The sequence below is a fragment of the Plutella xylostella genome, chromosome 14, assembly GCF_932276165.1.
Source record: "Plutella xylostella chromosome 14, ilPluXylo3.1, whole genome shotgun sequence".
Taxonomy (NCBI): Eukaryota; Metazoa; Arthropoda; class Insecta; order Lepidoptera; family Plutellidae; genus Plutella; species Plutella xylostella.
In genome coordinates this window covers 9,028,824-9,050,956 of record NC_063994.1, presented here as the reverse complement: position 1 = coordinate 9,050,956, position 22,133 = coordinate 9,028,824, and the positions used below count along the sequence as shown (strand labels likewise).

Here is a 22,133-nt window from a genome sequence, read left to right as displayed (position 1 = left end):
GAGCTGGGCGGCGAGTGGGTTCACATGCATCTGCAGTCGCGTTCTGTATCTAGCTGTTCGAGATCTAACTTCCTCCAACACGGTAGGAACTTTCAAGTATTCATGTATTTCAGATGTTTTGGTGAATAGGGGTGCGTTGCTTATTTTTCTAAGGATTGCATTTTGACACCTTTGTATGACTTGTATGTTTGAAGTGCTTGCAGTGCCCCAAAGTTCTATGCCATAAGTCCACAGTGGCTTGAGAATAGATGTGTATACCAACAATTTATTTTCAAGGCTTAGTCTTGATCTTGGGTTGATGAGCCATTCTAGTTCTCGTGTCTTCAGGTTGATTGCGTTCCTCTTTTGCTGAATGTGATGTTTCCATGTCTGTTTTCTGTCCAGGTGCATACCCAAGTACTTGACATTATCTACGTGCTTGAGTGCCTCTCCTCCTAGTTTGACTGGTGGGCAGTTACCTTGTCTTAGGGTGAATGTGATGTGCACTGATTTGGATGCACTTGCCTTTATCTTCCATTTTTCCAACCATTTATCCATTTCCCCAAGATATTCTTGTAGTTGCTTCGAGGCTTGCTCTGGCGTCTTGCTGCTAGATAGGGCTGCTGTATCGTCAGCATAGGTGGCTGTGGTGACATTTCTGGACTGAGGTATATCTGCTGTGTAAAGACTGTACAGGGAGGGGCCAAGCACAGAGCCTTGGGGAACACCAGCTTTTATGTCATAAAGTTTTGAGTGGGCTTCCTTGCACTTTACCCGAAATAGTCTCTCACTGAGGTAAGATTCCAGTAGTGAATAGTATGTATGTGGTAGTACCATTTTTAGCTTGTAGAGTAAGCCTTTGTGCCACACCCTATCAAAGGCCTGCTGAACATCCAGGAAAACTGCCGAGCAGTACTCTTTCTTCTCAAATGACTCTCTGATTTTATTGCATACCCTGTGGAGTTGCTCTATTGTTGAGTGCATTTTTCTGAACCCAAACTGGTGGTTAGGTAGGAGGTTTCCCTTAGAAATTATGGGCTGAAGTCTGTTGTTAAATAATCCTTCAAACAGCTTGGACATTACTGGCAAGAGGCTGATTGGTCGGTAAGAGCTAGCTAGGTTTGGAGGTTTACCTTCTTTGTGGATCATAATAATATCTGAGATTTTCCAGATGGAAGGGAAATAGGAAAGTCTGAAGATGCTGTTGATTAAGTATGTTAGGTAGATGACCGCTTTCTGTGGTAACTCTCTGAGTATCTCAGCAGTGATTAAATCAAAGCCAGGAGCCTTTCTCAGTTCTAGTTTTCTTATTTCTTTCTGTAGTTCCTTTGGAGATACAGCTCGTATTGGCATACTCATTTGATAGTCACTCTGAAGGTAATCATCCACTTCTTTTTCCCAAGATTCCTGGTTGTTACCGGAATTCTCTTGAGAAACCGATTTAAGATGTGATGCAAATGCTTCTGCCTTTTCCTCATCTGTTTTTGCCCATTTGTCATTGTACTCAATTGGTGGTTCAGCTAGTTGGGGTTGGCTTAGATGTTGAGTGGCTTTCCACAACGAGTATTTAGAGTGGACACTTAATTGTGGTGACAGTGCTTCAAGATGGCTTTGTACAGTTTCATTTTCTATATTGGCCAAGAATCTTTTCAGTTCAGCTGCAGCTTTGTTTAGTGCTGTTTTATCAGATGCAAGTCGACTGACATGCCATACTCGTCTTAAACGTCTCTTTTCTAGAATTCTCTCTTTTACTTCCAGGGAGAAGTTGTGGTTAGTTTGATAAGAGTGTTTTACTGTAGGTGTGGTTTTCCAAGCTGCCTCCTGTATAAGGTTAGTGAATTTAACAACGGCATCATCAATGTCATCTCGGGTTTTAAGTTTATGTTTTAGGTTTATTTCATTCTGTATGATTTTTCTAAAAGCCTCCCAGTCAGTTTTATTACTCGACAATCTTTCGGGTCTTTTTTGTTGAATTACTGAGGTGCTAAGTGTGACAATCACAGGGGAGTGGTCACCTGCAACATCATAGCAGCTCTCTGTCTTTGTATATAAATTTGATATGCCACTGGAGATTAGGAAGTCTAGCAGGTCTGGGATTTTACTCCTATCTGTGGGCCAGTAAGTTGGTTCACGTGTAGTGAGTATTCTGTAGTTTTTGTCATCAATGCAGTTCTTTAGTTGTCTTCCTCTTGTGGTTATGAGTCTTGAGCCCCAGACAGTGTGCTTAGCATTCCAGTCACCACCAGCCAGGAATCTTCCTCCTAGTCTGTCAAAGAAATCCTTAAACATGTTGTGTGTTATTTTATGTTTCGGTGGGCAGTATACTGACGCAGCTACCAAATCACCCCCTGTGTCCTCAATCACTACCGCAACACCCTGTAGAAAAGCTTTTTGATATTGAAGTAGCAAATAGTGCTTGATGCTACTCTTAATGAGAATGGCAGCACCTGCATGAGCAGTTCCATCTGGGTGGTTTGCAGTGTAAATTTTAAAGTCAGGCAGTATAAAGTTGCTGGTGTCCGTCAAATGTGATTCAGTTATAAGTATAATGTCCATTTTGTGCAGTTGTATAAATGTTTTCAGTTCTAATTTGTTTGGGGTCAGCCCATTTATGTTCCAAGTTCCTATTCTTAAGTTAGTGTTGAATTTTTCCAACCAACATGGTCACTAGGCTTAATAATGTCCCAAGTTGTGTGATAAGCTGGTCAATTTTTTCAGTCTGCTTTATTATTATAGATTGCTTCATTTGATAATTTATTATAAAAGCGTATACAGTTCCCCATGAATGATGTGTTTGTTTTCGAAAGTCTGAGTGTGGGGAAAAGCAACTTATTTTTGTTTCTGGTCTCAATACCGTGAGTGGCTCCTACTTTACTAAATGAATTTAAGTTTTTACGAACATACATAATATTTTCATAGATATATTGGCATGGAACAGTTAGTATACCTATTTCCTTAAACGTATCTCTTAATGAAATTCTAGACCCTAATACATATATGGCTCGAATTGCTCGTTTTTGCAGAACAAAGATTTGATTAATGTCAGCCGCTCGTCCCCACAATAGAATTCCGTAAGACATAACACTATGAAAATAACTAAAATACACAAGCCTGGCTGTATCTACATCTGTTAACTGTCTAATGGTTCTAACCGCATAAGCTGCAGAACTCAATCTACCGGCTATCCTCTCAATATGGGGTCCCCATTGCAACTTTGAGTCAATTGTAATACCCAGGAATACCGTTTCATTTACTAACTCTAGCTTATCGTTATTCAATGTCAAATATGTCTCTACTTGTCTTACATTAGGCAAAGTGAATTTAATACATTTTGTTTTCTTGGAGTTAAGAGCTAAATTATTTACAGTGAACCAATTAGCAACTATGGAAAGAGTACTGTTTGCATTGTCAAAATTGACTTCTTGTCGCTTCAACTTAAATATAAGTGAAGTATCATCAGCAAACAGTACTATCTCACATAATTTATCTACCAAAAACGGTAAATCGTTAACATATACAAGAAACAAGAATGGTCCTAAAATCGAGCCTTGGGGAACACCCATACTGACAGGACAGCCAGCCGAACGCACTCCATTTATGTCAACTAGTTGAGTTCTGTTGCTCAAGTATGATTCCAATAATGTAAGAGCTTTGCCAGTTAGCCCATAATATTTAAGTTTCATAAGTAGAGTGGCATGATCCACACAATCAAATGCTTTCGATAGATCGCAAAATACACCCACAGCATCAAGACGTTCCTCCCAAGCACTAAATATGTGTTTGACCAACGCGACACCAGCGTCAGTTGTAGATCGACCTTTGGTGAAACCGAACTGTTGGTTATGGAGAAGGCCGTGAATACTAAAGTGCGAAAGCATTTGATGCAGCATAATTTTTTCAAATATTTTACTCAGTACTGGCAAAACTGATACAGGCCTAAAATTATTGGGATCATTTTTCTCACCAGATTTAAAAAGCGGTATTAGTTTACTAAGTTTCATCAAATCGGGGAATACACCGACCTCAATGCATCTGTTAAAAAGATTAGCCAAATGCCAAATGCCAAATGCTCTCATTGAAATTCGTATATATTATGTAAGTATGTAAATTTAAACAAAAAATATATAATTAAAATCTTGTTTCAGATACAAAAGGTTGGCTTGGACCAATATTCCACACTGTTAACGCTTAAAAATGTCACAGAAATATCAGAAGGAAATTATTCATGTTATGCAGAGAATAGTGAAGGGTTTGATATGGCCCACATAAATGTGCACGTGAGGAAAAATATGACGCTGCTTGAAGGATTTACTGGTATCGTATTTAATCATTATCTTATTCATAATTTCAGTAAATATCTGTGACAATAGGTACCTATATGGATTTAGGAAAAAGTGTAGGTACTAATACTTCGTTAGGTATCCTAGATTGGCGTACCTCATTCCTGCCAATCAGACGCATGTAGGTAGGTATATATCTCAGTATAAACATAATTATATGCTCGAATGGATATTGGCTATGCTGTCTGGCTAGCATAAATAAACGAATCATGGGTATAGTTATCTAGATAAAGATAAAAGATAAGTAGGCAGGAGGTTAGGTTAGTTTTGATTTATCTTTGTAGATACGTAGACTACGTATAAATACTTAAAGATGTTCATATAAGTAGTATACCTACAACATATTACCGTTAATCATTTATAACTCAAACATTTGTTTTTGTAAGATATATTTTTATTACATACGCTTAAACAAGTACACAATCGAATTCAATTCTACACACTCCCTAACCTTTTCTCGGGATGAGTTTAAGATGCACCCCTCCTCTGAAGCTAGTTGATATGGACTTGGGCTCCAGCACGGGCGTGGTCGGCGTCCCGGCCGCCAGCTCTACTCGGAACTTCCTGAAGATTGATACCAGACCCGGTATCATGTTCATCTTTGCGAATCGCATACCTGAGGATAAATTATTGAGTTAGGAACGATATTATTGAAGGCTGTAAGATCGGCTTTAACGCTGTATGGCGACATACAATATTATGTATGGTATGCATATGCAACATGCCTAACAACAAATAATTAAACAGCTAGGAACATTATCAGAGTTATTAATTAGTAGGTTCTACTAATAGCTTTGATGATAACTTAATAGGTTAGTCATAGACAAACTTGTCTATGCTCGGACTACTGAGGCGATGGTTGCAGTTCGATGCTCCGCCGGGATATATATATTTTTAAACGCAGACATTAGGCGTTGCTTAGGCCTGAGGTAGGTATTGTAAATATTGTAATACACGCAACACTGGTGAAAAGTGTGTGCAACAATGCACCCCTGTCTACCCCGCAAGGGAGTACCGGGCCTGTCGTTAGAGAGGGTGTGTGTCACTGTGTTTGTAATATTTAAACGAATTTTTTACTTACCAATACATATTCTAGGCCCTTCACCAAAAGGAATGTACGTATACGGCGTGATTTTAGACCTCTCCTCTGCAGAAAACCTTTCCGGTCTAAACTTCTCCGGTTCCGGGAAATATTTTTCATCCCGCTGCATATGGTACACTGGTATATAAATGCCGGTTCCTTTCTCCAACGTCACTCCATTTGGTAATGTATAGTTGTCGTACAATTCTCGTGTGCTCACACCTAAAACTGGGTACAGACGTAGAGCTTCCTCTATACACTGGTAGAGATAGGGTAGTTGGTTTATGCATTCGTAGTTTATTTCGCCATTGTTTGCCTGCAAATATGCGTCGACTTCAGCATGGACTTTTTCTTGTATCTCAGGATGCTTCGCTAGCTCATACAGAGTAAAAGAGGCAGTGGTAGAAGACGTGTCGAAACCAGCAGCGAAAATCAGGAAGCATTGGGAGACCAGTAAACTATCATCGGCTTCCAAAGACACCTTTTCAGAGCCAGGTTCTATCAGGCTTTTAATAGCATCGCCCGTGATGTGTTTGTTATTCTTTAGGCTCATGAATAAGTCGACAAAGTCTTGTCTTTGCGACGGTTTCCCGTTTCGCGTTTCGAAAACGTTGCGCAGGAGTGTGTCGAAAAATTTGCTGGACTCTTCTGGTAATAGTGTGTAGCCTAGAGCGTAGAACAGTGTTGGCCACAGGATTCTACCCACGATGGTAAAGCCCCTGTAGTCGGACACGTCATGTAGAACATCAGCTATCTTCCTGAAGGGGTTACTGCTGAGTTCCTTCCCCATCACCTCGGCATCCACTCCAAACGCGCACGAACAAATGCGGTCCATTGTGAACCGAGCCATCAACGTCCTTATTTCCACCTCGTTGGAGACTTTTGTTTCTTCGTCCAACAACTTTTCTAATTGCTTGGCACAGTTCTGGATCAAATGGAACATGTTTTTCATTTTGGCGGAGGAGAATAGAGGCGTCATATTTTGCCGGAGCACCCTCCACTTGTCTCCGTGTTGAAAAAAGAGGTTTTTCGTAGCCGTTTCTTTGTGACTGTGTGTCGAAAGTTCTCTGCCATTGAAGTAATAGAAGTCCTTAGTCAAGATGAGTTTGATCAGTTCAGGATCTTGCACTATCAGCTTGGGTTGTAATCCGAAGTACGTACCAATTATGGGTTCATTAGGGAACTGCTTACAAATGTCCACACTTGTCTCATTCAAGGATTCCTTCAGTAAGATGTAGTCAGCGTAGTTCCCCAGAAGAAAATGCGGCTTTGGGTGTGGCACGTTTTTGTTCTTCCAATAGCTTAATTTATGTCTAACAAAGACAAAAAATAATGTTATTAAAGAGGATAGCAACACCACAAACGTAGTTAGGGCGATCATAGTGCCTGTAGTATTCACTTCACATCACAGTTGAATATCAGAACTACGACTGATAGAAATCAACAAGTAACGCTTCAATATTTAATCTGTAATTTGCATTATCAAGTTCAAGTGTTTATTAAAACATGTCATTAAATTATCGGGCAAAAGATAAATGGCTAAATAATCGTAGTAGGTAGGTACGTAACTACCTATCGTAACATTAAATCTGATATTTCAATCAAATAAAAGAAAAATGTATTGTAGGTACTTACCTACAGGGAATTTGGTGGAAAACGTAGATATTATAGGGAAATCTGTTTTTTTTCTCTGTCTTTAGTCTCAGGTTAATTGTTGTGGGATGAACATGTTCCTATCTATAACATAACTAAATATATCATTATTTATGTATAAGTACAACACGCGCAGATAAATAAATAATCAAAAAATGGCGGCCATTACATAAGTAAGAGTCGAAAGCAGTGTTAACATTCATAAGAATAGGGCGATATAGCACGAGTCTGTCCGCCATTTATTTATTTATTTATAGACACTTTATTGTATACACAAAAAAAGACAAAAACATGAAGACAGAAAAAGTAAGAAGTACACAAAGGCGGGCTTATTGCCATTTTGAATTGTTTCTTTATCAGCGCAGGTTATACCCAATAATTTATGACAATCTAACTCTGTTGCAGATCAATTGGTGGAATTAAATACGCAAGTGTCACTATCCTGCAGGGTAGAGGCCTACCCGACACCGCATACTGTATGGCGGCATAATAACACCATAATAAACCAGAATGACAACGTAGAAATATCGTCAGACAACTCTACACTCTACATTAAGAGTGTAGGGTTTGAGGATTTGGGAGAGTACTCGTGTTCTATGAAGAATGCTTATGAGGTGATGATGGTTGCAAATGGAACCCTGTCCCTTCCAGATACGGGTAAGTGTCTAGCAATATTTCCTAGGACCATTAAAGTTTGATGGGAAAAAACAAGAGGACATTTTGTTTCACTTTTGATAGGTCGAACACTTTTCCTTCAATATGCTTATTTATCATGTCCATTTTTAATGAAGGTAGGTATTAGATATAGCCACAGGTTTGGTCGTACTAAAACTCGACAGCGACACATAAACAGGCAACTATACCTATACCTATGTTTATTTATGTATTTTCAGAGGCTCCTCTTCTGTCGAAAGAACCAGTAGAAAGAGTCACGATGAAGGGAAAGTCTGCATTAGTAACATGTAGGTGAGATTGATATAGTACCGCATTTACACAAATAATATACATGGTTGCCTTGTCACTAGCAATGTGTAATTACTTAACCTTGACTTATCTCTATTCTATGACCTTGCCTACGATAATAACGTGTCTACATACGTATACCGTTTATGTTTAATGAGACAAAGGGAAAAAAATTCCCGACATATTTTGAACTCTCGTACCTGAGTTACGGGCAAAAACCAATAAAAAAAATGTACTGACATGCCTTATTAAGGCTTAATAAAAGATAAAGCAGTAAAAAACCATTGCATTGGAGATGCCGGGGATCGAACCCGGGGCCTTTCACATGCAAAGCGAACGCTCTACCACTGAGCTACATCCCCCGGTGATAACTTATCACTAATCTAACGAGTGTTTTAGAACTCACACTTGTGTAAACAAACGCTACTGAATGCCATATTGAATTAAGTACTAATGAAATGTAAACAATGGATTTTATATGCATTTTTAAATGTTATTATCAGCACTTATATCAACGAATATACATGGTGTTGCATACGTGGTATAGTAAGCCGAAATGGGGTGAATCAGGAGGACATCCGCATGCTGAATAACTTTTGTTCTACGACTTTTAGAATTTTTTGAAATTTGTTTCACGGTGACCTTTTGAGCCACCCCCTTTCGGCTCACCATATTAACCATATACCACTTTTGCAACACATGTAGAATAGGTATAGAAAGAGGTAGGTAGATACTTAATAGGTAAGTTTATTGTATAAAAATATACTTAATCGAATCATTTTAATTCCTTATTTAAAAGGCCATCTTATATTTTCCAGGATCTTACAAGGGAAGCCCAAGCCTAAAATCACATGGCTATACAAACAGGATACGTCGCAAGATTTCTCCAACCTTACACAAGATAAAGCGTATTTACTGAGAGAAGATGGTTTACAGCTTATGATTAAGAACGTGGATAATAGACACGCGGGTTTCTACCGGTGTTGGGCTGAGAATTATGTGGGAAAAGATGTGTATGACTCCAGACTTGTGGTGCGATGTAAGTATTATGATATTTATTATCTTACTCCTATTACTCTTCAGTAAACAAACTATATGAACTGCTGAATTTAGATAAAAATGACCAAAATATTTATTAGAATACTTGCTCTTCCATCCAAAACCTGCTTAAAAGATTCAGATAAACATTGCAGTTATATTTATTTATAAGTAGGTACTTATGTACACAACCCAGATAAATAAGAACAGATTATGTACGTTACTTACTTTTTATTTCGGTAATTTCAGGGGAAAAGCTTTTTATTAGATTCGAATTAAGTCTATCTAGTCTATTCGTGATGGAATTTTATTACCTATTGCTCCACATACATAGGTACAAACCTATTTTTATTTTATTTACAGATGCACCTCAATTTCAACTAGAGAGGGACAGCAAATACGACCAGCCTATGCAAGTGCGAGCGGGACACAAGATACAGTTGTCATGTAAAGCGAGCGGCGAACCCCGACCCATAGTCACTTGGACCAAGGAACACCAATCTGTGCCATATTCTAGTAATGTGTAAGTTGTAATTTTAACCACAGATGAAAAAAATATGAGGTGTTATGAGTTTATGATGTGTGTCTGTATCGGTTGTAAATGACAATGGGCGTTTTGGGACCTATGTCCAATAAAGTTGAGTCATACAACTCATACATCGTTGGATAGCTCTTTTCAAGTGAGAAAAAAAATGTTATGACGACAAATGCGTATAAGTTGTCCATTTTGAAATATATTCGTCGGAAGGAAGTATTTTTCTATGGAATTGCACTCTCTCGCCTGATGACAGTTAGGGCGTATTACACGTAAACACGTATTATTAAAATGGGAGAAATTACTTTCAGCTGGTTTTACTTACTGAGATAATAAACAAATATAATATTATAATGAAAGATGATAATTTTGTTATAAAAAATAAAAATGAATGTGAAAAAATAACAAAAACATTAAAATTACAGAAATAAAATATAAAAACTTTCAAGGTACGATTATTCTAATTGAACAGTAAATCAGGAACTAGCGCTTCAGTTATTCATATTCTGCAAAAAAATACCTTTTCAACGACGTATCACTCATTTCTATTGGTGCTGGGCCCAGCTTCCATATATTTGTGCCCATCATGACTTGTTTTGTATCTATCAATCAATGACCTTGTAGCTATGCATCCGTAAACCAATATTTAAACGTTTCTTACCGAATTCAGTTCAGTAATTCAAAAGTTATTCGCTAATTTATGACTTCAGTTAGATAATTATGTAATTAATTATTTTTTCTCTATGTATGTAACCCATTGTTGTTTTTTTTTCAGATATTTAACAGAAGACAACGACTTAGTCATAGACAAAGCGAGAGCGCATGACTCTGGCTCGTACACTTGCGCTGCCGCCAGCGCGCTGGGAGCTGCGAAGAAGGACTTCACGTTAATTGTTTATGGTTAGTTATTAAAATATATTTTTTTCGCGTAGTATTATAAGTAAGTACCTACCCAATATAGAAAAAAAAAACTTTTCGACATTGTGTTTTCAGCCTTTCTTACCCCAGGAATTCGCAATGGAAAATGATAGTTTTGTTTTGAATACTCGCACCCGCTCTTTAGTAGGTACATTCTTTCATATTTATTCAATTTACAGTTTGTGAGTTTAACCGCTTACCTCCCGGTGACCCATTGGTAAACCAGACACAATAAGTGTGCTTATCTGATTTCTCGGGATGTGAGGGGTTATCAAGGTACTTAGTACTTAATGTAGGTGACCCTGACCGTACCTTAATGATAATATTTTTTTCTTCTATTACAGAACCACCAACAATACTCCCACCATCAGAACCGACTGTAGACGTGTTGGAAGGTGAACTAGTGGAATTGCCCTGTATTGTATCCGGCATCCCTGCACCCAGGGTAGAATGGAGACAAAATGGAGGTCTTATTAGCGAGAGACGGAAATATGTCGATGATGACTTTGAGTTACGGTTAGTGGGTTTTATCATAACTTATATACAGAGGGTAAATCTTAACAACTTTTGTTCTATGAGTCATATAGGTACTGTGTCTTTCGCTGGTCCACTATTTACGGGACACCCTGTAGATAGAAATAGAGTAGACGAGTTCCCCAGTAGAGAACAAGATGAAGTAAATGAAGTGTGGGACGCCATCCCGCCCACTGGAGCACCTTAGAACCCTTACACATACTTACCTAAATGACTAGATATCGTATCGTGTTTATGAGTGGAAGCCCTTAGACAGATAGCCGGTAGAGATTGGATGGGGAAGGCCGAGGACAGAGTTCTATGGGGCTGCTTGGAAAAAATCATTAGACAATTACGGGCTGATAAAGATGATATTAAAGAGCTCTTGCTACTTTTTATGACACAATAACTATAGGACACACACAAAAAAAACAAAAAACACACACTTGTGATTGTTATAGGTTCGTGGCAAATCTTACGGATTTCGGTGACTACACGTGTGTGGCCACAAACCCCCACGGGAATGCCACCATCACATACAACGTTTACGTATGGGGTGAGTACTAATTTAAATTAATATGGGTACACAGTGGAATTTAGCAACTTCACTTAAAGCGTAGCATTAAACTTATATCAGCTCTCGATCTTTAGATTCTGTCAAGCTCATGGTATAATAAATGGTCAAGCTAGAAAAGTAATCATTACTTACCTATAATTCCACCCTTTATAAGTTATAAGTAATGCACTACCTACTCGTAGTGTGGCTACAGCGGTATTTAGAGGGTTTCTGTAGCTACTAACTTTCAAATTCTTTATTTATGCAAATCAGTTTTAATATTGAAGTATAAAACAAAATGTTTCATTTTCTTTCAGTTCCTCCATACATAGAGCCGCCATTGCAATCGTCCGAGGAAGTCCTAAAGGGTGACAACATCACTCTCAGTTGTGACGCTGTGGGGTTCCCGGTGCCCACCATTGAGTGGGAGTTTCAGGAGGAGCTGTTGACTGCTAATACCAGTGACTTTAGGTATGAGGTACTACACAGTTACATATTAAACCCAACATATTAACACCCAAGATCCAAGGCCACAATGTACAAGGCCGTCAAGGCCGCCGGCCAGGATCGAACCCGGGACCTTTGATATAGCAGTCAGGGTCAATGGTAGGTCACTATATAACCACTACACCATTGGTCATCGGTCGTCAAGCCGAATGCCGCTTCGTTGCCCTAAAAGATGAACCACAAGTAAATAATGGCTTTTCTTGTTTCAGTTTCAATGAAGTTGGTAACCTTTACATAACCAATGCGTCGGAGAAACATTACGGGAAGTATTCATGCGTAGCTGACAACGGCGTGAGAGCCTCTAGGAAGACTATTACGCTTGATGTTCTAGGTACTTAACATTTAATTTTATTATTAGCTTTCCTCTATGCCTCCTAAGAATTAAATTAAACATCTATGCTACTAACAAAATGTTAGATAGGATTAACATTTTAAAATAGTAATAAGAAAATTAACATGTAGCATCTAGCGTCATAGAGGTTTCACCTTACACCTACACAGAATGGTAGACTGTACTATCTGGGGCAAATAAAACTGACCCATGTTAGATCGACAATGCTACCTGAGAGAAGTTTCTCTGAGCCAGACTGCACTATGGATCTATCAAATATCTCAATTTATTATCCTACAGAAGCACCGTCCATTCTGCCGGAAAACTTCACGGGTCCGTACATAGCGACCACCATGGACCTGGCGGTGACCATCTCATGTCGGACCGGCGGGCGTCCGCGGCCCTTCGTGGCTTGGACCAGAGATGGACGCTTTCTTGATATTGGTATGTTTAGTGCCAATTTCTCCATAGTCGGTTATCTAACCGACAGGGATTGATTTATAAATTAAACGTCATCTCCATATAAAATTCATGACAGATGTGTCAAAAGTCAACCGCTACTCCCTGGTTATGGTTTAACCGACTATGGAGAAATTGGCACTTAATATCTGTTTTTTAAACCTCAGATACTAAATTGACAGCTTCTAAACGGTTCATCAACAGTCCCGCCAATAGAACCAATTCTTTCAAATATCCAAATTCTTTAAGTACTTTTAGAAGTTTTACATTAAAGCCTTACCTTAAACATTTCATTTAACATGTTTTCAATAAATGCTTTTTTCATAGGGCCAGAAAGTGGGAAGCTATTTTGTTTTTATGTAACTATCTAACCCTAGTAAATAATTGTGCGGTTTTTCTGTTTTCAGATGACCAATATGATATAAATTTCGACGGATCGTTGACTATAAAATCTCCATCTGAAGAGCTCAGTGGCAACTACACTTGTGTGGCTAAAAATAAAGTTGGCAGTTCAAACAAGACTGTGGAAGTACAGATATACCGTAAGTACCTACATTACATTGTCACATTCGCCTTAGAATTATCTAAAATTGAAAACTATGGCTACCTAATTACACAAAAATAAACTTGGACCTACAGATAACACCTCTTTTATCTATCACTAGCTGGTCCCGCGAGCTTCGCTTCGCCTTAAAAAGTTTTCCCGTGGCAATTCCGCTATATTATGTATAGAGCCCATGTTTTAATCCAGGGTGTCAGCTAACTACATACCAAATTTCATTAAAATCGGTTCAGTCGTTTGGACGTGAAGAAGTAAACCACACACCAACACACCCAGACACATACTCACAAACTTTCGCCTTTATAACATTAATAGGATTGTGTGCATTTGTTTCAGCCCTGCCAACCATGATGCAGTCAGACTCGTCCCAGTCCACAGTCACTGTGCTGGAGGGGTCGAGCCCCACACTGCAATGTCCCGTGTGCAGGAGTGAACGCTGCACTGTCAAATGGTACAAGGTTCGATCTTAGCATTAGAAAGAAAGAAAACATTTTTATTCGTCGTAAAATGAATATATTCTTGTTCAAGTGGTTGCAATAAATATAATATGCGGTGCACGAAAGGAGGCTCCCGAGTTAGCTTGCTAGTTCTTACTACTAGTAGAAAAAAACTACGAGTAATATTTCAGAGGCGAAACGTACCTAAATACCAAAATTATTATTACGTGTGATAATATTTCTGCTATATTGAATAATAATAATAATAAACCTTTATTTCAGGCATCAGTGGCCCATATTATAAACTAAACACAATACATTTTAAAAATACAAATAATAGATAACATTATATACTTAATTATATCAAAAATAAAAGTAACTTAAACTCTAGCACTAGTAACAGGGGATTTAATAGAATAATAAATTAAATTTGATGCTCTTATTTATTGCATTTATATATGCTTTACCTTAGGCTCGCTTGCGCTAGTGATAGGCTGCTCGTAGCGTAGCGTCTACAAAACAAAAACCTCTATTTTCTCAGGATGCCCAGCTAATATCCCTTGGAAACCTATCATTCTCGAACATATCTCGCCACAACGCGTCTACCTACGCGTGTACAGTCAGCAACTCCGTGGGCTCGGCTCACAGTACCGTCAGCATAAATGTCGAGTGGCCGCCGCGCTTTGTGGCACTTGTGAGCGAGACTGTACTAGTGGTGAGAGGAGAGGATTCTGTGCTCGACTGTACCGTTGATGCTAAGCCTGTGGGTGAGGTATGTTATGTTTTTTTACATCTTTGATTACTTACGACAAAATTTATTAAAATATTTTTGAATCTCGGTGGGAATTCTATTCCGCGATATAGGTTAGTTTGACATCTGCTGCCATCTATGTGGACTATGTTTCATTTATAATATTCCACAGTAAACTCTTTACTTGAAGTTAAACTTTCCCCTGGAACTTTTAAATTATCGTAGACAAAATCTATTTTACAGATTAAATGGCTGTTCAACTCCAAACCTTTGCCTGGTGAAGACAAAGAGTATTTGAAGCTGCGGAATGTAAAGCTACAACACACGGGACTATACAAATGTGTCGTTAGCAACACACACGGGGTTATAGCAAGACGATTCACTGTGGATGTCCTAGGTACGATATTTTATATTCAGATTAATGAATATTATTTACAGCTCTGAGATCAGACAGGATGTTGTAAATAATATATGTAATCCTAAAAGGCCTCGCAATCTGTCATTTTGAACCACTTTCGTTTCTCTTAATATTTGCTTGTTGGGGTGTAAAGTTGGTTAATCAGGTAACTTTTGTGCATGACATGTCCTAGAGCTAAAAAACAACTTATTTTCTCACAGTAGGGCAAGGACCTCCCCTTTTTTTCCTCACCCTAAAAGTGTTAAAAATCATGAATTTTAAAGTATAATCCATTGAGACCCTGTTTAAAAAAACGGCGTTTATTTGTTGCAAATTAGGCTTCTTGATAGACCAACTCATATTATTTTAGTTTTTAATTTCAGTTCCCCCTTTCATATCTGATTTTGAAGTCCTCGATGTAACGTTAAAAGAAGGAATGAATGCGACATTAGATTGTAATGCCAAAGGATATCCAAAGCCAAAAGTTACATGGTCTTACAAGTAAGTATACCCACCTACGTACATGCCTGATTACTTATTCCAATTTGTTTTTATTATAACCCAAAAATAATAACACTTTATAATCAAGTTAATCAACCTCATTTCCAGCAACTCACACTGGCACATAACAAACAGTTCCCTGCAAACAAGCAACGCGTCGGTTTCCGCTTCCGGTTCCTTCCGGTGCGACGCGTGCAACATGGCCGCCGCGGCGCATGTGGTGTATAGAGTCACTGTTGTTACACCGCCGAGGGTTGAAGTGAGGAGCGATGGGGTTGTTACTAATGTAGTTGAGGTTGAGGTGAGTTTTTGCTTTTCTTATTCCTCCGAGAAGTACTGGAATCAGATATACCTAATTAAATACTTATAATCAGATAGAGGTAGAATGAAATACTTGTATGATGGTTAGATTTATGACGCATGCCATCAACGATAACATCTTTGTTTTGCCTTAGTTGCTCACAAACTTGTTATTCAGAACACAAAACTGACGCAGTTTTGGAGTATAGGAGACTTAATGCAATACAAATGCTCCATATTTTTATGTTTATTCATTACAGTTAACCAAACCAACCCGCATCACATGCCACGCGACTGGCAACCCTACGCCACTCATACAATGGATGCAACATGGCAACATTATCGCAACCAGCGTCCACGACGCGGTATTGCTAGAGTTAGACGTGTCGGGGGTCGCGGGTTCGAGGCTCCACGAGTACTATTGTGTGGCGAGTAATGAAGCAGGGACTGATGTTGGCGTTGTTAAAGTTTATACTTTAGGTATGTTTTTTTTAATAGTTCATAATAATATTAAATAAAGGATCGACTATTACATAGTATAGGAAACATAGAATAGGGAATATAATAGGGGCATGCCTATTTATCAATTTTATTTATACTTAAACATAAATGTACTCGAAAAGATTTCATCCATTAGAAAAACCCTTCTAACCTAATAATCTTCTGTATTCGTTGCTGAAAGACTTTAACACTGTACCTATGAAACATCATGAAAACGATAAAATAATCATGTAACACATTATACTTTCAGAACCTCCAAAAATATCTACATCACTATACCAAGAAACAGATCTATCTAACTTTACAACTTTAGAAGTACTGTCGGGTTCACCATTTTACCTCACATGCTATGGCTCCGGCTACCCTGAACCTTATCTGCTTTGGTATAAAGACGGTAATCCATTGAAAGATGAGAAGATGATATTGACAGATTTCGGGGAGATTCTGGTATCAAATAAGGCGACATTTGAACAGTCGGGAACGTATCAATGTGTTGCCATGAATCAAGTGGGTGAAGCGAAGTTCGAATATTTAGTAGATGTTTTGGGTAAGTTATTTCCCGTTTTACAAGATTTACAACGCATGATAAGAAACAAAGAAGGAAAAACATTTATTTGATCCACTGTGAACAACAATATAAGTACTTACAGAAAACAAGAAACCTAATACAATAACACTAAAATTCTGGAATTATTCGTGGAAACAATCGTTTGTTAATGAATAATTGGATAGTTTTACGTGGGAGGAGATGTCGGTACTTAATAGTTTTAATTTTTTTTTGGTTACAAGATCTAATTCTATTTATTTTATATTTTTTCAGAACCACCCCTAAAACCTGATGCAGATATTCCTCTAATAAGAATAAGTAAAGGGCAACCGTTGAAGTTATCCTGCCCCGCAGCGGGCCACCCTGTAGCTAACGTCACGTGGTTCAAACGTGGAAGAGTGTTAAACGAATATGGAGGTACTTTGGTGAGTTATCTTCCTGCTACAAATAATTCCACCCTCGCACTACCATAGTACATTTATTATAGAATCTGTCCTCCGGCTTCTTTATCATTTTTATAAAAGCGTTTTTCTCAAAACCGCTTTGTTCTTGCTAATTCCAATTTCTAGAACGTAGAACCTAACTCACAATACCCAGGACCTAGAATTTAGAAGTCTAAGTAAAAAACGCAAAAACAGCTTAAGTCTAACTAATTGCTGAAAATTTATTTTTACTAAATTAAGTAATAACCTATTTTGCAGATAATAAACAAGACAAAAACCACAGATACTGGCCACTACAGCTGCATACTGACTAACAAGGTTGGATCTACAGAGGTCGCATTCAATGTGAGAGTGGAGGTGGCGCCATCTATAGCTGCGGCCAGTTCGGAAATGGCGGGAAATGAGAGCAGTGTTACTGTGAAATTAGGTCGCAGTGCTGTGCTGAGATGTCTGGTTGATGGTGAACCGAAACCTCAGGTTGTTTGGTACAAGGTTAGCCATGTTTTACATAAATTTAGAAGTGAAAACAATGTATTTTTAACATATCTGCGAGATTATCATCTCTTGGTCACGTGCAGGTTAGAAACATTGTATTCTCATGTCCTCCTAAGTCTCTTTTAGGGACATAGGTATTACCCTGTCAGGATTAGCATCAGTCACTGACTTTTACCACAATTACAAACTCTAACTAGTCTTACTAGTTACCTTGGTATTTACCGACACAATAAGAACAAAATGAGCAAGATTACATAGGTACTGAAATACCTATTATAAATTTATTATAGCCAAACCAGGAATATAAAAACCCTCGCCATATTGCGGAAAAGCAATAGAACTTTTTTCTTGCACTGGTATCACAAAGTGTCATAAACTCAAAAAGTCATTTGTCTATTGCTGTCAAACTGTGGTGCTGTCAATGCGTAGTGTTTATTATAGCTTTTGTGAGTTTTTTGTGTTTCTAAATGCCGAAAACTATCCATAGCCGTGAAAGGAAACTAATTTACCACATATACGAGTATTTGTCGGAGTAAAATTCCGTGGGATTGGACTTTATTTCTCGTGATAACATAACTGATGCTATTGTCAAAATGACTTGTTGGTATATAGTATAGTATGAGCAAATAAATTGGCAATTTTTTAAGCTATTACTGTAGTTTTTATTAACTACATTACAGTAATTGAAACAGAAATTAAAAATTGTTTATTAATCTTGGTGGCAGTGAAAGCGACTCATCAAGGGACGGCGAATCCGAGACATTTGCGATATATCATATGAATACCTACATATTAAATTGGTTGAATATTTAGGTTCTAATTTTGACTAATTATAGGTACCTACACATATTTTATCCAGTCAATGGGTTTAACTTTCTCATTACATACCTAGTTCTGCATGCAAACCTGTAAGAGGCTAAGATGTATTTTAAATCCCTACCTTTATTTCGAATTCCTGTGAGGATGAAAAATATTAAGCCACTTACTCTTGTCTTTTGAATGCTTAAAACCATTTCAGCAAATATGCCTTTAGGTCAATTTATCTATTTTCAAATTTCCGTTAATGAGTGGGCCGGTAAATACCTACACAACTGTAATCTAAATGTGGGTTTGCACGATGTTTTCCTTCACCGTTAGACTGTTAGTACACGTCATGTTACTTAAGTTCCAAAGAACCCATAGAATATATCTTCTCACTGAGCTACTGACACTCTTTTCAAAATAAATCATAAAAAATTACTATTATAAATTTGAGCATGGCCAATTCACATTGGTATGACTATACTTAGTGTTGCAGTCCTCAACGCGAATGTAGCGCTCTTAATACAGGGTTTTTATATTCCTGGTTTGGCTATATAATCTACTATTTTCCACAGAACAGAGTACCTCTAAGTACGGGCACAGACAACGTGCAAACAGCTATAGACAACAGAATAGTCACAATATGGCGGACGACCGTTGAGGACGCGGGTTTATACCAATGCGTGGCTGAGAACAGCGCCGGGAAGGCTAGCTGGGATTATAAAGTTATAGTTTTAGGTGAGTATTTTTCGTACTTTACAGAAAATGGTCAATAAATAAATAAATATCTTTTTAGCTTTTGGATGTGCCAAACTTTGTTAATCTTAAGAGTCCAGTAACAGAAAAAAAAATAGGTCAAGGGCAAGATATTATCTCCTCTTCTTCTTCTTTAAAAGATAAGAATTCTGTATTCGGTGTCTAGCACCACACACCAAAAATACAGTTTAGTCATCTAGAGATGTAACTAGATGAAAAAAACTAGGTCTTATTTTACCCGTAGCAAAATTAAAATTGTGTGACTACATAATTTTCACTTATTGACATATTTATAATCAATTGCTCTCAAAATTCCAGTGCCCGGAAAATGGACACCATTTTCCTCTTGGAGTCTATGCAACGCGACTTGCGGTGTCGGCTACCAACATCGAGCCCGCTCCTGTGTTCACACCTCAGAACAAGGACTCTCCACTGACAGTCGTAGCACCATAGATTATACAGGCATAGACAATGTGGGCGGGAACTTTGTGGTGGTTGAAGAAACCACGTGCAAAGGAAAGCGGGAGGAGGAAAGGAAATGTCGAATGCCTGAATGTGAGGTAATGGATGTTTGTTACCTACTCTCCATGTAATGTAATATGCTGCTGATACCCTGGAAAAACATAATTATAGGACTTTCTACCCCGGATTATCAACAGGAAAACGTTTGAAAACGCACGGGAACAGCTATAAATAACATTTCCTCTTTTGTGACAGGATAATTAGTGTTATTTTATTTACGAAATAAATAGTGGTATTACCAGCGCCATCTCTTGTTGTTTACCTATAACTTGTTTATGCATTTGTGTATGTATTGCCGAGTTGCAGAAAGGGACTTTAAGCTAATGTCGACATTAAATCTATGTCTGTCTCTTTCTGTCCGTATACTGTCTAAGCAAGGCAACAATACATTTAATGCCGACATTAACTTAAAGATCCTTTCTGCAACTCAGTGTATATATAATAAGCTGTCTGAATCCTGTACAGGCTCTGTCTAGGTAGTTTGAAGTCACATGATAGTGTGTAAGATTAGTTTTTTTGCGAATTTCCAAATGTTTCAAACTATAACTGTACTACCGCAAAAAACTTTAAACACTGTTTAACAAGTGTTTAAAACGAAATTTGACAGATTTTGTAGGCGTTTCACAGCGCTAAACACCTGTTAAACACTGTCTAAGTTTTTGTGGCAAGGCCCTAATTGTTTAGATTGACTCTCTTAGTAACTTACTTTTGAAAAATCCTGTATAATTACCGGTAATGTAGTGACACACCCTTCATCGTCAGGACTCGTCGTCCGCCCGCTGGTCGTCCTGGTCGGTGTGGTCAACGTGTTCGGCCGCGTGCGGCGCCGGGACTCAAACCCGGACCCGGCGCTGTCGCGGGACCCACTGCGTTGGAGATAACGTGCAGGTACAATACTAAGACCGAGTCAGGGTTATCAACATACAGACATCGAAGTAGAAAAAAAGGCGGAAGGAAGCTCGCTAACTAAAAAATTAGGCACCCTAAGTAAGTCAATTTCATTGTTACGACGAGCCCGAAACACACACATTCACACTCAAGGTATGTAAGTCAGTCCGCTGCCGCGCGCCAATTACGTCGCACCTCATAACACACACTCTCGTGTCACCACCATTGTTGTGCCTCATTTTTTAGCTAGCGAGCTTCCTTCCGCCTTTTTTTCTACTTCGATGCTCACGTGATAGGTTAGGTTAGGTTACAATCATGATCAGGACTCGTGGTCCGCCCGCTGGTCGTCGTGGTCCGCATGGTCGGCGTGCTCGGCCGCGTGCGGCGCCGGGACTCAAACCCGGGCCCGGCACTGCCGCGGGACGAACTGCTTGGAGATAACGTGCAGGTCTGGTTTAATCTTCCGTACAAACGTCACCGAAGAGGAGCTACTAACGCCCCATATTGCCTTTGACTGGCAGCCCCTAAATGGATGGCACTCCCGTGGACGCCCTGTCCAAACATGGCGCCGAAGCGTTGAAAGCGAGCTGTGGACGTTTGGACTTTCTGGAGACCCTCTGCACCTATGGGGTGTCATAGGACTTGAACTTTGACGACCGAATGGCGTAGTGCAGGGGTCGGCAAGTAGTTTTAGGTAGAGTCCGGATATTGGTCGCAAAATTTTAAAAGGTCCAGAAAAAAAAACTAATAATAATTCAGTCAGAACAGCCATTTATTACTAAAATTAGTGAGAAAAATTGCATTAGCTGTCTTGAGCCATGTTTTTATAGTTTGATTCTCGTGAAGAACAGCTAATTCGAAGAGTGTCTTCTAAGTGAGCGTCTGTTAATCTCAAACGATATTTGTTTTTTCAAAAAAATCTAAAAATTTTGAAAAGGTTGACAGGTTTGTTGGCAGATTCATTATTTTCATTTCATGTGACGCCTTTTGAAATAACTTGGCAGCAAGGACTTTTGCTTGGCGGCCACGTCTATCCATTCGGCGGCTGCATCAACTTCAAAGGGTGACTTAAGAAACAGAGATAGCTTGCCCATCTCTGCAAAGTCTTGGAACCTTGTGACGTATTCGTTGATAAGATCGGCCAAAAATTTTGTAAACACTGCACTGTCTTCTTGAGAGTTCTCCTTATTATAATTATTATGGTTGTCGGAGAAGCTATAAGTACTATGAACAGAGCGCGCGCGGCGACTCGACGGCGCGGGCGACGCGACAGCGCGATGTTTTTGATCGATATCGATGTTGTAAAACAGATTAATCAGATTATGTAGGTGCTAAGTTAGATTGGTTCAAAATATTACG

The 22,133-nt window shown here is 38.7% G+C and overlaps 2 protein-coding genes and 1 non-coding gene across 3 annotated transcripts in view; 1 reads left to right on the top strand and 2 right to left on the bottom strand.

Annotated features, from left to right (window-relative positions):
• Positions 1 to 22,133, top strand: part of LOC105392367 (hemicentin-1-like) — a 55,835-nt gene that overhangs the window by 23,738 nt on the left and 9,964 nt on the right. The window contains exons 14-37 of the mRNA XM_048625575.1: positions 4,125 to 4,293; positions 7,459 to 7,710; positions 7,947 to 8,019; positions 8,835 to 9,055; positions 9,418 to 9,577; positions 10,365 to 10,489; positions 10,852 to 11,023; positions 11,482 to 11,576; positions 11,894 to 12,047; positions 12,293 to 12,414; positions 12,715 to 12,858; positions 13,281 to 13,415; positions 13,772 to 13,893; positions 14,414 to 14,644; positions 14,867 to 15,020; positions 15,404 to 15,521; positions 15,630 to 15,822; positions 16,082 to 16,301; positions 16,573 to 16,935; positions 17,143 to 17,294; positions 17,565 to 17,804; positions 19,184 to 19,346; positions 19,683 to 19,924; positions 20,649 to 20,774. Of these exons, the coding sequence (XP_048481532.1) occupies positions 4,125 to 4,293; positions 7,459 to 7,710; positions 7,947 to 8,019; positions 8,835 to 9,055; positions 9,418 to 9,577; positions 10,365 to 10,489; positions 10,852 to 11,023; positions 11,482 to 11,576; positions 11,894 to 12,047; positions 12,293 to 12,414; positions 12,715 to 12,858; positions 13,281 to 13,415; positions 13,772 to 13,893; positions 14,414 to 14,644; positions 14,867 to 15,020; positions 15,404 to 15,521; positions 15,630 to 15,822; positions 16,082 to 16,301; positions 16,573 to 16,935; positions 17,143 to 17,294; positions 17,565 to 17,804; positions 19,184 to 19,346; positions 19,683 to 19,924; positions 20,649 to 20,774 (4,146 nt within the window). The remainder of the gene's footprint in view (positions 1 to 4,124; positions 4,294 to 7,458; positions 7,711 to 7,946; positions 8,020 to 8,834; positions 9,056 to 9,417; positions 9,578 to 10,364; positions 10,490 to 10,851; positions 11,024 to 11,481; positions 11,577 to 11,893; positions 12,048 to 12,292; positions 12,415 to 12,714; positions 12,859 to 13,280; positions 13,416 to 13,771; positions 13,894 to 14,413; positions 14,645 to 14,866; positions 15,021 to 15,403; positions 15,522 to 15,629; positions 15,823 to 16,081; positions 16,302 to 16,572; positions 16,936 to 17,142; positions 17,295 to 17,564; positions 17,805 to 19,183; positions 19,347 to 19,682; positions 19,925 to 20,648; positions 20,775 to 22,133) is intronic.
• On the bottom strand, positions 4,702 to 6,853 carry LOC105398295 (cytochrome P450 6B5-like). The gene is made up of 2 exons (XM_048625461.1): positions 5,401 to 6,853; positions 4,702 to 4,935 (listed from the first exon to the last, which is right to left on the bottom strand). The coding sequence occupies exons 1-2, from the start codon at positions 6,779 to 6,781 to the stop codon at positions 4,766 to 4,768; spliced, it is 1,551 nt and encodes a 516-aa protein (XP_048481418.1). The 5' UTR covers positions 6,782 to 6,853; the 3' UTR covers positions 4,702 to 4,765.
• Positions 8,307 to 8,378, bottom strand: Trnaa-ugc. The gene has a single exon. It is a non-coding gene; the product is annotated as a tRNA-Ala (tRNA).

Excerpts from the sequence above, each read along its gene's own strand:
- LOC105398295 (XM_048625461.1), bottom strand. The coding sequence starts at position 6,781 with ATGATCGCCCTAACTACGTTTGTGGTGTTGCTATCCTCTTTAATAACA. Across the intron at positions 4,936-5,400 it reads AGGGCCTAGAATATGTATTG|GTATGCGATTCGCAAAGATG; the intron begins GTAAGTAAAAAA and ends ATTTATCCTCAG.